The 16,359-nt window shown below is 37.0% G+C and overlaps 1 protein-coding gene across 1 annotated transcript in view; it reads left to right on the forward strand.

The window, feature by feature from the left end:
• The window catches only part of MYO16 (myosin XVI), a 250,981-nt gene that overhangs the window by 76,979 nt on the left and 157,643 nt on the right, over positions 1 to 16,359 (forward strand). The window contains exons 7-9 of the mRNA XM_010216802.2: positions 3,681 to 3,756; positions 4,991 to 5,144; positions 11,902 to 12,052. Of these exons, the coding sequence (XP_010215104.2) occupies positions 3,681 to 3,756; positions 4,991 to 5,144; positions 11,902 to 12,052 (381 nt within the window). The remainder of the gene's footprint in view (positions 1 to 3,680; positions 3,757 to 4,990; positions 5,145 to 11,901; positions 12,053 to 16,359) is intronic.

Raw genomic sequence — 16,359 nt, forward strand, 5'->3', positions numbered from 1 at the left:
CTTTTCCATTAGGGATGAAAACATTAGGGTCTATTTATCCATTCTGTCTCTGGAGATAATTGTATTGATAGTGAAATTGTTATTTTAAGTGCAGCCAGCCTAGTGTAGCTTTAAAGTTGCCACACAGTCAGGCACCAGATCCACCAGTTTTGCAGCTAAACTATATGCGAGATTGCTCCAAAACCACCATAGTGCAGAGCTCAGCTCTAAAATACAGCACTATAGATGGTGGCTGCTGTCCAGGAGAAAAAAATAAAAATATTAAAAAGAGCAGATAGCAAAGAACCGGATCTTGTCCATGAAGGCAGGAAGTGCCTGGGCAGGTTGTCCATGTTGAGGACTCTCATGAGGACACACTGCCAGCAGCATCAAGCCAGCACCCTTCAAGCAGCCTCTAATGGCTCTACAAGAGCTACAGTGAGGCAGCGAAGGCAACGAGAGCCCAAAACTAAAGCCTGTAGGAACAGGAATGGGAAAACCACTCCCTTTCAGAGGCTTATTCTCTGCCTCATCAATTTAGTGATTGATTTATGTGGTGAGGGTTTTATATTTGGGAGAAGAGAGAAGCAGAAAGTCTGTTTAGGTGGCTGACTTTATTTTACACCATAACTATGAGTTACAATCATTCCCAGCAAGCAAGTCTACTAAAGAACCAGAACAATATTTCAGTATGCTTTCCAGTTGCTACAAGAAATGTTTCATTGTTGATTAACTATGACATTAAAATATAGTCATGCAAGTATCAGGGTTTCTGAAGCTTCCCCTAAAACATCTAGCCAGTTCTTATGTTACTGTATTTGTACACAGTCTTCTGCAGGAACCTGGAGAAAACTTGGCAGGAAGCCTCACAGTCGTTGTAGTAGCTTTCCAATTTTATTCCTGTAATAGACATAATCCATACATTCTGTATAATTCCAGCCTACATATATATGAACATATTTATTATCTCAGGCACAAAGAAGCTGAGATTTTCTCCAGGAGCTTCAGAATGGCAGTGACCGATCTGCTTCTCTGCTTTGTAAGCATCACATCAGAACTGGTGAATAGAGGTTAACAATGTAATTTTGCAGATGTTATGATGAATTTCTTACTAGTGTGAGAAGTCACCTGGAAAAAGGCCAGAAATAGTAATTTGAAAATGCAATTAATGAAGGCCACTGTCACAGACTGTTGATGTGAGGTGGGAAATGAAGACTCTGGAAGCCTTTTGTAAATGAGGACCAGTGGCATATGTTTTGTAAAGACAAAAAGGAATCAGTGGACAATGTAAAATCTAATCCTTTTCAAATTAAAGGAGCGAGATAAGGAAATATTCCTTGCAACAGCACTCTCAATGCAGAAAAATCTGGGCAAGAAATCCAGGAAGAGATGTCAGAGATAGAGGGAAAAAATTGCAATTTGGACAGAACACCTGGACTAGTGGATAGAGCTCTGCTTTGTTTGTACAAAGGGACACAGGAGAAGGAACATGAAGGAGTGTACTCAGGACAAAGTACTCAAAAGAGAAGAGCAGGTCTAAAAGGTTTTCTGGATTCCTTTCAGAAGAAACTGAGGAAATTATTAGAGTGGATAGGGGAGAACCAGGACAAATGACATCTTGTAAGCACATATTTTAAATAATAGCCGTTAGTATTGCTCATGAGCACTCAGTCCTAATGCTAATTGACAAAGACAACACAGGAAAAATAAGGATTAAAATAAATCTTTGCACTTCAGCAGCTTTCTGGCATTTTATACTTTGGGTCTACAATACTTTGGGTCATTAGACCCTACAATTTCTCTTAAAATAAGCATATACACTTTATTAGTAGCTGTTCCTACAGTCAAAATGCCTATGGATAGCAGTAATTTGCTGTTATTGTTTTAGAAATATTCCCAGTTTTTGGCACAGTTCTGAAGATATGTGACAGCTGGATTTTAGCTGACTTATAAAACCTGAACAAATTGTGTTTAAAACTAACACAGACAGACTCCTGTATCCAAGAGAAGGTAATTGAAATTAGCAGTGACCTGAATATCTTAGTCTTGGTGATGTGCATCCAGGATTTACAGCTTGGGTTATTTCTTTGACAACAGGGAGCATTGATGTTACAGCACAGAAGGGACCTCTTGTGGCATAAATCCAAAACTTTGGGAACCCAAAGTGCTGTCTATTGTTATTAAACTGAAACAGTGTTAAAAAAACTACTTTGATACAACTACTGCCACTTTTCAGAGTTGCTGGTAACAAGATTATGCAATTGCTGCTGAGTTAGTCTGCTCAGCTTGTTGATTTTTTCATAATGAAGGAAACCGCAGAGATGTATGTATTGAGGCTTCTAAGTTGAAAGCAGGGCTAATTGGATTGGGAAATAAATCCGTCATGGCTTCCTTCCTGTTTCCCCAGTTTGCTGAATTCTCTGCTGTTACTGCCAGAATGGAAAGCCAGCATTAAAATGCTGAGAGGCTCAAGATCTTTTTACTTGTATAGAAATTTGAAACAGTATTTTCTTGCTTTATGTCACTTGAGTGTTTTTTTGTTGTTGTTGTTTGTTTGTTTTTGCGAGAGTCCTGTATTTAGATAGCACTTGCTCATCACGGTCTTAGTAAATTGTCTCCTACTGTTTGGATTGAGATTTACTATTTATTTGCAATGATTTCCTTCATTCTCAGTCTTCTACTGTCCTTCCTGCCTTCCTGCCTTCCTGCCTTCCTGCCTTCCTTCCTCCCTCCCTCCCTCTCTCCCTCCTTTTTTCATGCCACATTGGTATTCAGTTTCTACTGCCTTCCAATCAAGGTTCTCATTTTTCATTTCCCCTCTTCTTTTGCTCTTTTTTCCTCTCTTCTTTTGCTCTAAAGAGCACTTTCTTTGCTGCACAGCTTATTTTCCCCTGTGCACAACCTTGCTTTCCCCATAGGTTACATTTATATGCTAAACTCTATTCTCTTCAGTATATTTTGCAAAATGGGAAAACTTTTTTTTCCTTTTCAGGTTTCAGCACACACTCTAATATATTTTTGCTCTTTTTTCACATTTTTTACTCCTTTCTGATCAAAATAATTTTCAAAGTAGACATCCCTAGAGTCTTTGATGGAGAATATCTCTAGAGATGTCAGCATGCTGAAACAGTCATTTCCAGCATTCTTGGAGAAATTGAAAAATATGCCACAAAATATATTTCTTTCATTGATGATTTCTAATGTTTAATTGCTGCCATTATTAATAGATTAACTAGGTTTGGTAAAAACAAATTTCTACTAGTGATAGAGAACAGATTTCCAACCATGGTGGCTGTAGTTTAGACCCCTTTGGAAATGATGCTACACATTTGTTGAGTATTGTTGAGTAAGAAATGTTTGTCATCTAGGTCATGAGAGGTGGTGATAAAAGTTTTTTTTTCGAGTTTTTATGGATTTCTTTCCATCTATAGGAGTGGAAGAAGTCTTTGGGGGAATGGGGATGAAGTGAAAACATGGGAGAACTGGATATTAATCTGCCTGTTGTGAATTACGCAACATGTGCCTATAGGTGGCAGCTTCAGGAGCTGGAATTTTGGAGGTGTCACCTGTGGTGATGCGTGGAGTGGGGTGGTATCATGATTTCATCCACTGCAGGAAGGACAGAATAAACTGAATGATGGCTGCAATACCCCTATCCTCATTTTGCCTTTTCAAAAATTTCTATTTTTTCCCATTTTTAGACAAACCTTGTGAAGCTGCTTTTGATGCACTGGGCAAATCCCAATCTTCTCAACTGCAATAATGAAAAGCCTTCAGGTAGGTGAAAATCAGTACACATTTTGCATGCACTAATTGTCACGAAACTGTCTTTTTTCCTTTCTGTTTGCTTCATCACACATGCATAGACACACATGCATGTGCTTTTATATATATATATATATAAAACAATATATATACACAGTATATATCATGTAGTTACATACACGTATGAATATGTGCATATATGGTTTTTGTATGGTGTTTAAAACTGCTAGTGATAATTACACAGGATACCACACCAAATGATGTAACTTTGTTGCAGTTTTATTCCTCATTTATTCTCAGCTCCTGAGTTTTTCAATGCATTTAGACTTCTTTGGTGACTTTTTTTTTCTGATTTTTTTTCTCTCTATCTTGACTGATCATAGTGCATGTCTGCAGGTAGCCATGAATCGGAATCCCTGTAGCTGCTAAATAACCACAAATTCAGCATTCAGTTTTCAAATTTAATATTAATTGTTTCCCATAGTATAAAGTACTTCCGTAGTTACCCAAGTGACTTAGAGAACTTAAGAGACCTTAAGCACTGGCTTTAAAGGAAATGAGATGATGGACTATTTCAGATTGGAAGGCTCTTGAGATGATCTGGTCCAGTCCAGTGATCAAAGCAGAGCTAGCATCAGTGATCGTTTGGAGAGAAAAAACAGATGCTTATGCAAACTCCCAGGCCTAGCCTAAAATGAATAGGAGCCCAGGAGTGTAGAAGATTGAGCAGTGATTCTGTCAGATTAGAAGGAGAAAATCCCTTTGTGTAATATACTAAAATATGTTATGCTTCAAAACAGTGTATCATCTAAAAAATACTCTTTGAAACTGCACAACAACTTTTGAAACCGCACAACAACCTCAGAAAAGTGGTTTATGATTAGCCAGATGCTGGTTTATATTTAGCTAAAAGACTGTGGACCAAACAGAATGGTCCACACTAACAAAGTTAACTGCCTGCAAATTTAGCTGATTTTACTGCTTTTGTGGGTACAGTATGTATATGCGAGTTTTGACGATTTGCAAATAATTACTTAATTTCATACCAAATGTACCTTGCCTTTTTTTTTTCCCCCAGTAACTTCCACTATTATTTTATGATCAATATTGCAACAATTCTTTCCATTTTAACAAAATGCTTATCTAGCCAGATGCTTAATCTTAACGTGATCTAGAGCTTTGAATTGAAAGGAGCTTTTCTGCACTGTTTTCTTTGGTCTGATATCTTGCCATTTCAATGTCTTAGATATTGCAGCTTCTGAGTTTATTGAGGAAATGCTTCTAAAGGCTGAAATTGTCTGGGAAGAAAAAATGAAAGATCCTTTATCTGTTTCTACTTTATCTCAAGAAGAGCCATATGAAGAGATCATCCATGATCTGCCCACGGTTTCCAATAAACTGTAAGTGTTTCTTGTTAAAAGTGATACACTGAGGCCAGATTATTGTTCAAATTCTGTTTGATGGGTCAAGTAAAACTTCCATTTTGGAAGAATCCTCTTTTGTGTTTGCATCTCCCATCTCTTTTTGTCAACTTTAATTTTGTACATACAGTCTATGAATATACATTGTTACAATTGCCAACAAAAATAGCCAGAGCTTTCTTAGCAGAATTATTACAGGTTAATACTGTAGACCAAGTCATCATAAGGTGGTTAGGAGTAATTTAATAAAACTACCATTGCAGATGAAAGAAGAAGGTGCAAATCCTAAAAGTAAAAATAATATAAGCAATAACAGATAAAATGATAGGACTTCGGACTGTTACAGAATTTGTACTGTGTAAAGTGCAAGTGTAATTACATAGAATTCAGCAGCATGAACTTAAAATTCAATATTGAAGAGAACATAGAGTCAATTAATATCTTAAATTTTAGTTCTAATTTATGACCTTTTCCTATGTTTTACAAATCTTAAGCCTACCATGGAACATCAACAGAAGTGGAAACTATATATGGAGCAGGAGTGATAGCTTATAGTGGTGCAGGACAGACTAGTTTCTCATTTCTAGATATTCTGATCTGTGAGAATTTTAGAAATTTCAGATAATTTCTTCGCACACTATGCAAATGCTTTGTAATTGAAGGCTATTGGCTGGGTAAACTTGTGAAATATTGTCATTAATTTTCCTGTGTTGACCACCAAAGCTTATTTCAGAAGCAAATTAAACAAGAAACCCTTAAATTTTATGCATAGAGATGGAGAACATGTATTTCCTTTTATTTTATAATACTTATATTTTATGGTCTATTGAGAGTATTTGGAATACATTAAAATCTGGAAGAAATAAGCAATTATTGTGAAATGGTCCATCTGTTGAATTCGGAACTCCATAAGGTATATGCATATTTCATCCAGATTTCATGCACCCAGAATATTGTTTCAGATAGGTGTTTATTAGTCACAGTAATGTGCATTCCTGGACATAACTGCTTATGGAATTACTTGCTTCTTGTCAGTTGGTTATGAAATAAGCAGCCCCGTAGTCTAATCCACTGTTAGAACATCCTGAACCATAATTTTGAAAATTAAGTTGCTGTCAACAGTTTTAAAGTAAGTTAGAAGTTTGAATTCTGAGGTATTAAAAATAAGGCAAATTTGCAAACAAACAAACAAAAAGAACAACAACAAAACACCCCATTTTTTATTATTGGTAAACAGAATCACAAAATCGCACAGAATCACAGAATGCTTAAGGTTGGAAGGGACATCTAACCCCCCTGCTCCAGCAGGGAGACCTAGAGCACGTGGCACAGGGTGGCATCCAAGCAGGTTTGGAAGATCTCCAGAGAAGGAGACTCCACAACCTCTGTGGGCAGCCTGTTCCAGGGCTCTGTCACCCTCACAGGAAAGAAGTTCTTCCTCACCTAGAGATGGAACTTCCTGTGTTTCAGCTTGTACCCATTACCCCTTGTTCTGTTGCTGGCCACCACCAAGAAGAGTTTGATCCCATCCTCCCTACAATCACCCCCCAAGTACTTGAGCATATTGATCAAATCTCCTCTCAGTCTTCTCTTCTCCAGGCTAAACAGGCCCATCTCACTTAGTCTTTCCTCATATGATAGATGCTCCAGCCCCTTAATCATCTTCATGGCTCTATGCTGCACCCTCTCTAGAAGCTCAGTGTCCTTCTTGTTCTGGGGAGCCCAGAACTGCACACAGTACTGCAGGTGCGGCCTCACCAGAGCTGAGTAGAGGGGCAGGATCCCCTCCCTTGACCTGCTGGCAACGCTCCTCCTGATGCAGGCCAGGATCCCATTAGCCTTCTTGGTCACAAGGGCACATTGCTGCCTCCTGGTTAACTTGTTGTCGACCAAGACTCCCAAATCCCTCTCCACAGAGCTGCTTTCCAGCAGGTCAACCCCTGATCTGTGCAGGTGTCTGGGGTTATTCCTCCCCAGGTACCGGACCTTGCACTTGTTGTTGAACCTCATGAGGTTCCTCTCTGCCCAACTCTCCATCCTGTCCAGGTCCCTCTGAATGGCAGCACAGCCCTCGGGAGTCTCGGCCACTCCTTCCAGCTTGGTATAATCTGCAAACTTGCTGAGGGTGCACTCTGTGCCCTCGTCCCAGTCATTGATGAACAAATTGAACATCACTGGGCCCAGTACTGACCCTTGTGGGACACCACTGGCCACAGGCTTCCACCTAGACTCAGCCCCGTTTATCACCACCTTCTGAGCTCTGCCATCCAGCCAGTCCTCAATCCACTTCACTGTCCACTCACCCAGTCCACGCTTCCAGAGCTTTCCTATGAGGATGTTATGGGAGACTGTGTTGGAAGCCTTGCTGAAATCAAGGTAGACAACATCCACGGCTCTCCCATCGTCCACCCAGCTGGTCACTTCATTGTAGAAGGCTCTCAGGTTCGTCAGACATGACTTCCCCTTGGTGAATCCAGGCTAACTACTCCTGATCACCTTCTTTTCCTTTGCATGCCTAGAGAAGGACTCTAGGATAAGCTGCTCCATCACCTTTCCAGGGACGGAGGTGAGGCTGACCAGCCTGTAGTTTCCCGGCTTCTCCCTCTTGCCTTTTTTGAAGACTGTAGTGACACTGGCTTTCTTCCAGTCCTCTGGCACCACAGTTTCATATCAGAAGTAGATTCTCTTGTGACATTATAATGATAACTATCAAACAGTCCTACTGAATGGAAAAATGAATGAAACAGATTTACATCTGGAATCTCACCAAGCATCCACTGTAGGATCTATTGGCATCTTACTCCCCCAAGCTAGGCTTGGAGTCCTTAAATAGCCTACATGAGAACACAGCAAGAAGTCAAACCAAAGGTCTGTTTTGCTGAATACACTGACATCAACAGCGCTACATTGCAGATGCGCAGAGGGAAAACACATGGCTTTGGTAAACTTGAAGTAGTCCCTGTTCAGTACATACATTCTCCAGACTTTTAGCGCTCTTCAACTCAGGATTTTCTTTGCACTAGCCAATTCACGTCCTGCTACCAGTGCAGGAGGGCAGCAAAGACCTTGGTAGTCTTTGTCCCATTCACAGCCTGGTTGTGACTACTGAAAATCTGGAAAACTGTGGATAATCCATACAACAGTACCCATATCTTTTCAATTTGTTTTGAAGCAGTACGTGTCATGTGTATCTACCTGAAAATCTGGCAATTTTTCAAAGCAGGTCACCTCAGTAAGCTTGTTCAACAGTAGAAAACAAAACCTGACATCTGTTCAAGGTATATTGAATCGTGTGTTCTCCAGAGTGCCTGTTTCTCTCAGCTAATTATGGATGCACGTATATGACTTGGTTCAAATAGATTCCCACCTTTTCAATGAACAGTGTTGAAAGCAAAGATTCCATTGCTTGTGGTCTATTAAAGTAGCCCTTAGACATTAATGGAATGAACTAGGATGAAGATGAATCTGTCTGTGCCGTTCTTGCATACTGAACAGAACTTTTTTTTTTTACTACAAAGAGGACCACATAATAAAAGCCCACATTTAATCTTCCTTTAGCATCCACAGTAAATGTTAACTGCATTTGGTGTTATCTCCCTTGATTTAGGGGTGAGCAAAGTTTTGGTTTTTACTCTCCTTACACATTGTTTAGTCTGCAGTGATAGTTTTACAAGACTTGTGGCCATATTTGAACCTACCTGCTAAACTCACTTCTAAAGCAGAAGAAAACGATGTTCAAAAGGAGACCCAAAAAATGATGAACAAACATTGTGAATAGCTTGTGCTATGTCAACAAAACCTTATTTACCTTGTTCTAGATTAAATTACAGTATCGATTTCTGGAAGAACACTACGGAATAGATGAACTGAAAGTCAATATTTTTACTCAGTTAAAAAAAATAAAAATCAGTTGTCAGAATCCTTTCATTATTCTAGATTATCAAGCATATCTAATTTCCTTTAGGCAACCAATCTCAACTCCTGTTATTAGGAAGTTGTAATTCCAGAACTAGAATACTGTCCTCTCGTATTTCTTAGCTCCTGAGTCTGTTCGTCTGTGTGATTTAGGAGGCATGCACTAGGAAGACAGTTCTCAGGAAAGGTATTTTAACAGCATCTCACAATAAGGATTTACAATTTAAGGTCTCTACACTTAAATGAGGTCTCATACACCTAAAAATCAAAGCGACTATTCCTTCATATTGCATTATAGAATTTTTAGAGTAATATATCCCAGTAGTAGTAGTATAGTAATATATGCCAGTCCTCCCCTTCTTTAAATAAGATTAGCCTAGATAACTCCCATTCCTGCCTATTATGCAACATTGTTTTGGCTCAAGCCTCCCTTTGTGATTAATTATCTATTAATTATCGTTGAGGATGACAGTTCATGCTAATTCATCTGCTTGCATTAACATAAAATCTTCTTTTGCACTGTCCTCTCTAGTGGAATTTTCAATGACACTTCTGGACTTAATCTTGTGATTAATAAAATCATTTATGACTGTTAAAGATTTTTTTTTAAAGGCATTTTGTTTCCTGGAAACATTTATTTCAATTTGTTCTATTTTTCATGGTGTCTTCTTGAACCTAAGTCAAAAGCAACTATTTGAGTGATTTTTTCTCTTTTGCAGTTATTCACATTTTTGTTGTAATATGAATTATATGCTAGCATTTCCATCACCTGAAGTACTATTATTACTAGATGTACGTAGTTGGTATATTCATCTGTACATCACTACGTGGAACATTTCTCCTTCTTTAAGTCACATTCAGTAGTTCATATGTATACATGTCTCCCAATAAATGAGTATGTTTTGCCTTTAATGCATTTTTGCTCTTTGAAGTTAAAGATGCTTCAGTGGAGAGAGTAAGTATACTTTTCCACACACACTTTGCTGCCCTCTACAACCTACTTCGCTTCTGCCACTTGAAAAGTTTATTTTTATCTGAATAGTGTTATGTGTTTACAGCTAAAACTTTAAAAACAATGTTTCTAAACTGTGTTTTATGATCAGCATCAAAGTGGTAAGAGTAAATGGTAAAAGATAAATTTCATAACACAAAACATCCTGGTTCTTTTTAAATTGTGAACAATTTAAGAGAGGCATCTTATGAATAATAATAATAAAAAATATGAGTGGCAACACTAGCATTTTTAATATTTGATTGCATTTGGCTTATAATTTTGTTTAGTTTTCCCTCTTTGGTTGTGGTTCAATATGAAAATAAGTTTATCCAAAGGAATTTGAGCATTTTTGGAGTATAGCAAAAGGCTATTCAAAAAAAAAAAGGTGCTTAATTATGTTTTGTTCAATTCTAAGTGTGAGGAAAATGTGAAATAGTGCCAATCACTCCTGCTTTTTTAATATAAAATCTGTGAAGCACAACATCATTAGTAAAGGAAAAAATGACAATATTTAATTACAAAATATTTAAATCAATTATTTTAATATTTGTAGAACATTTTTTCTGTCTTTACAAATCAAAATTTCATCATAATTGATAGGATTTCATGAAAAACTGTTTTGCCAGTATGACTTCTTTTTTTCCAGTAGAAAGCTGTTTGCCCCTGATTTCCTAAAGTGTTTTGTTTAGGTATTTTATCTCTGTTTAGGACTGTACGTTTCTAAAATTGTGCCCACACTTTATTTCTTATGCAACTAGCAGGTCTTAATCTGAGTTGAAATCAGTGTTAGCTGTGAGTTCTGCTTATGTGAGTCCTTATTTCATTTCGGTCAACTTAAGTGTTTGTTGTTCAGCATAGACTCCATACTTGAGTGTGTATGTATAATCCTAGGTTTATTATAACCAGTGATAAGAATCATATAACTTAGAGTAAAAATTAGATTTTTTTAAAAAAACAGAGATTAACATCTGGGCCTTATGCAGTGGAATGCACCATCCCCATATTCTCACATTTACTCCACAGTTCCTGTCAAAGAAATTGTGCGTGCATCATGGCAAAGAGCTGCCCTGGGATTGTCTCATTTGCAGTCTGAGAGGCCAGGAGGTTGTTTCTGAGATTTGTGCACTCAGCTCCTGGAGTTAATTCCTTCCTAGTTCCTGTCGATGTACAACATAGCCAAAATCATCTAAGATTTTTGTATTGTTGTTTTTCAGATGTGTCGTATAATCTGAGTATCAATAGGGAAAACATTGCCATTTGCAGACTGAGTATATATATTTGTATATGTTTATGTGCTGTTTTTTTTTATCGTATCACAAACTCAAAGCAGCTTATGTTCTAAGTAAAACATAACTTGCATATTGACTTGTATTAAAAAAAAAGGATTTTATTTTTTTTAATTGCAATGTCAATAGCAATATTGGAATATTTTGAAATATATTACTTTTCAAAAGAGTATCAAGCAGGCTAATTATGCATTTTAAATTCAGCTTTCAAATTGCCTATTGATTTGCCAACCCAGCACTGTCAAATGCAAACCCATGGATATTCTGCTTGCTGTGTTCAGTTCTGCTTTAGAACAGATATGCATAAAGGTGGATTTTAAATCAACGTATTTTACTGAGACCTCTATGTCTTTGAGTATAGACCAACCCATACGAACAGTTTTGTCTCTTAAGTTTTTCCCCCCTATTTGGATAGGGAACAGGTTAGTCTCAGCCCTGAATTATATCTTGGTTCAGTGTTTGTGCCCCCCACATGTGGGAATCTTTTGTTTGCCGGACCCCATCTGAAGGAGCGTGATTACTGTATTGATTCTCTCTGCAGCAACTCCCTGGCGTTACCGATTGCCAAGCAGGACAGCTTGCTGGAGAAAGACACAATGTTCAAAGATGCAGCTAAAGGTTTATGTAAGCAGCAATCTCAAGATGGCACGTCTGAAAACGTCGCGGTGAACAGTCCCACCAAGCTTGAACAGGTAATGCATGCAGGTTTCTGAAATGCTGCTTTGTACTTAGGCCTGGAAAGTGCAAATTTAGTGATCAAGGAAGCCTAAGAACACCGTGATTTATTTTTTCCCTCTCCACATGGCAGTAGATCTGCACTGTGGGGGAGACCCTTGTCTCCTCGATCCCTCCCTGCGATCGCGATCTGGGCCCTGCAGAGAGTTTCCGTTCTGGGAATTGAGCAGCTGATTTTCTGCCAGTCGCTGGCAGCGGGGCCAGGCCCACGGCAGGCGGGGGCTGGTGGAAGGTCACACTGTGCTGGTGGCTGTCAGCGGGGAGGGACAACTACCTGCTGCTGTCCAACTTCGGGTTACAAGGCAAAGAAACGTAACCTAAAGCGAGAGGGCTGCTGAGGGAATTTTACGTTGCAAAGGTAGTAACTAAATTTAAAGATAGGAATAACCAGATTTACAGCTGCTGATGTAGTGTTAACTCCCTTTCTTATGCTTATATACTAGTATATAGGCATTAATTATCTAGAGACTTTTTTTTTTTTTTGCTATGGGATTGCAACTTCCCTGAATATCCTCAGCTGTGGAATCTCATCTAGCACCTAAGTTCCTGTTCAGGAGGGACCACTTTCTCAGTTGGCAGGAGTTAATACATTTTAGCTCTTCAGAGGAAAAAAAAACAAGCAAACAAACCACCACTAACAACAAAAACTTAATTACTTCAAGAATTAACCCAGTAAACTAGAGAAATCATCATTGCCTTTACTTTGACTTTTAATGTTCCTGATATGAAATCTTAGAGGTCAGATGAAGGGTTAAAAGAGGTTTTTGCCATTACAGCCCAGTTCCAAAACTATCTTTTCTTACTTAGCTGAAGGCAAGATGATAGCTTCCCATATTTTCTCAAGTTGAAAAGATGAGCACTTTTTTTTTCTTTTTTTTTTTTAGATAAAATAGATGACAGCCAGAAAAACTGCCCTTTGTCTCTAACGTTTTTCTTCTTTCAGTGGGCTCTTACTATTTTTTTTTTTTGCCAAATTTATTGGCAGTCTCAGTTTTTATGGAACAGCAAGCTACAGTAACTTTACCCTGTTGCTTTGTAGTGCTTTGTTTCTTCCAATCTCTTCTCTTTCAGAATTAGGAGTTAATGTTCACGAGCTGGCCCTAAGAATCAAGAGATAGTAAAAAACACCATAGTTAAAGCAAAGTTTGAATATTCTGGTTTGAATATTCTTGTTATTGTAGCAGCAACTTTTTTTTTTTGTTGCTGTGTGAGAAAGGGATATTATTCTGTACTATTCTGTAGGTGTATACTATTATACCTTCTGAACTGTAGGTATATACTATTATACCTGCATATATGGAAAATATGCAGACCTGAATTTTCAGAGCTGATCTTTCCAAATAGCACATTTTATTATTTTTTTGTTGTATATTATTACTGTTTATTATTGAGATTTGAAGTTTTTATTTATTGCTGATACCAGCAGAAAAACTTGAAGACCCCCTTTCCTTCCAGTCCCACGTATCTCTTAGATATACTAATTTTAATGAGGTTCACTATCATTTGTCCTTACCAGTTGCATTCCAAACTACATTCAATGTAATTATGTTCTGTTTAATTTTTCATTAGGATATGTGGAGTCATTACTTGGATTTTATGTTCATATATTATTAAAATGAATCAGCATGATATTTCATATGCTTTGTGTCAGAAATATCATACATGCATAGGCAATATGGCATGTAGATGAGGCCTTTATTGAGGGATCAGAGAGAAAATTTTCATGTTATTACATCTGAAACGTATTTTAATACAGAACTCTCTAAACTTTTTTAGCTTTGAGAAAAATAACTGCTCAGATTTATATTCTTAGCTTCTTTTTTATTACAAAAAAATGAAAAAGAGCTTTATCAAAACATTATTTCTCATGAAGTAAGATTTTTATTACATGTAATATAAGAGACTACATTGATGAAGCATTTTTATTCTCACTTGGCTTATACTACTTTTTTTCTAGGTAAAAGCAGTTCTTTGATCATCTATAATTTCAAGGTCTGTGCTGCCAAACAAAGAAAGCACTATGAATAATTCCAAGAATTTTAGCATAGTTGGCAATTTTCTTTTCCTCACAGCTGGGAAGGACTTTTTTTTTCTGATAGTAGATTGAAATCGCTGGCCTGGAATTGAATTATGTGCTTCATTCTACAAAGAAAGATAGATTAAATATTTTCTTTTCCTTAATTAGGCCATTCTTTTTTTTTAATATTTTGTCTTTGGCACATAACTCTTGTTTACATATTATTGGCCACATAAACCGTGTGACCAAGTATCCCCTGGTGCCCTTTTTTATTGTTTCAGTATCACTTACCACATACACAAGGGACAGCAGTGTGTATCACAGTATTGCATATAAAACCATGAATGCATACTTATTTCAAGGACACAAGTAATTAAAAAATAAAAATCGCTAGAGATTATTAACTGAGCAGATTGTGAATGCTCTTAAGTGTATCTAATTTAAATGTGTAAACAGAAATCTTCATTGTCAGCATTGAAAGATCTCAAAACTAATCACTTCCTGAGACATAGTTATATCAGACAGAATTTATATTGTTTTTGTGATTATTTTTCTTTTATGACTGTCTTCTAAAGTATGCATCATATTACTGTGATATTGAAGTAGAAGCAGCAAAGGAGAAAATAGAGAATACTCATCTGTGCTCAGAGGAGGCAGTGAGGAGAATCGAATTTGAAGGTGCCTTCAAATAAATTATTAATAACATAAATAGTGTTTATGCCTAGGTCAAATAGTTTGTGAGTTAAATGTAAATATCTTCCTTCTCATTCTGCTATTTCAGTTTAAATGCAGTTTTTAGCTTATGTACTTGCTCATTGAGTTTTCTGTGAATTTTAATGAATTGAGTTTGTTAAAAAAAATGCATCCCCAAACCCTAAACTTTGCAGAAAGATATGTTGGTTGTCAGAGATTTGGTTTCTCTTACTTTCTCAGCCAGGAATTTGACTATCTATAAACTCAGCATCTGTGGCTGTTACCTGTAGTATAAAATAAAACAAGGCAGCACTTTTTCCCTGGTTCAGGGCCACCATGTTCAATGGCTCTGTAACATAATATATTGTGTAGTACATGCTATATATTATAATCGATGTCCAAACCTCTCTTTTGTTTACAAATAAAGACATAGTTACTTTGTTTCCGGCCTAGTATACTTGATCTTTATATAAAATGAAAGCTTCAGAGGATGAATTATGAGAAACTTGTTCTATGGCATTTGATAGGGGCGTTAGACTTTTGGTAGGAAACAAGAGAGTAAGATGTGTATAGGTGACCTGTTTTGTTTCTGCAAATGAGTTGAGTCCTCTTGTAAGTGGGGAGGCCATAGGCTACTGCTTATTATTTGCTTCCTCTCTGTACAAAGCTTTAAAAATCGCTTGGAATTTATTTTGTGCATTTTGTTCTATTCTATTATGCATCATCAAGAAGAAAGGTCAATTTTTATTTTATTTTATTTTTTTTTTTTACCAAGTGGATTTTTTATTTTCTAGCCAGCCTGGCATCTGACAGGCATGATAAAAAAAGCAAAAAATGCCATCTTCTGTGTGATTGAAAAATCTGCACTCACTTTTGGTGGTTGAGGAATATATTTCTAGATGGGCAGACAGAATGATGTAGACCAAGCAGGCAACTGGTGGTTTCTGTCTCTCTGTCCTTGGAAATGGAAAACATGATATTTTAAGAAGAAAATTAACAATTCCCAACTGGGTTAAAAAAAAAAAAAAGAAAGAGAGAAAGAGATTAGGAAAGAATAATGATAGTATCATTTTGATAGTTCTTACTGCTCCACTTTTTTGAATACAACTCTTCTGAAAGAGATAGGTCAGTGAAATGAGGACAGTGGCAAGGCACATGAGAAACAAGCTCGTGAAATCTTCAGCTGGCCTATATGCAAATCTACACAATTTATGTGGGCAAGTAACTACATTTTACAGATATATTCAAGAAATTAGATAAGATAAATTTAGTAAATTAACTTAATGACTTATTGTTGTATTTTTGCACATTTAAACCTTTTTGGACTTAATTGAATGCAAACTTTTTTTCACAATTTTTTGCAGGGAAAGCAGAAAATATAAAGCAACATTAACATGACATGTAATTGGGTTCTACTGCCTTGCTGTCATTGTAGGTCTACATAGCTGCTTTAATACTGACTCTTGTAACTATGATAAGGCATGTCATAATTGAAGTATATAAAGAAAGTATTTTGGAATTTGTTTTCCGTAATATAAAAGTATGAACTTAGAA

The sequence above is a fragment of the Tinamus guttatus genome, unplaced genomic scaffold, assembly GCF_059628265.1.
Source record: "Tinamus guttatus ecotype Peru unplaced genomic scaffold, ASM5962826v1 Tinamus_guttatus_pri_ptg000047l, whole genome shotgun sequence".
In the NCBI taxonomy this organism is placed as follows: Eukaryota; Metazoa; Chordata; class Aves; order Tinamiformes; family Tinamidae; genus Tinamus; species Tinamus guttatus.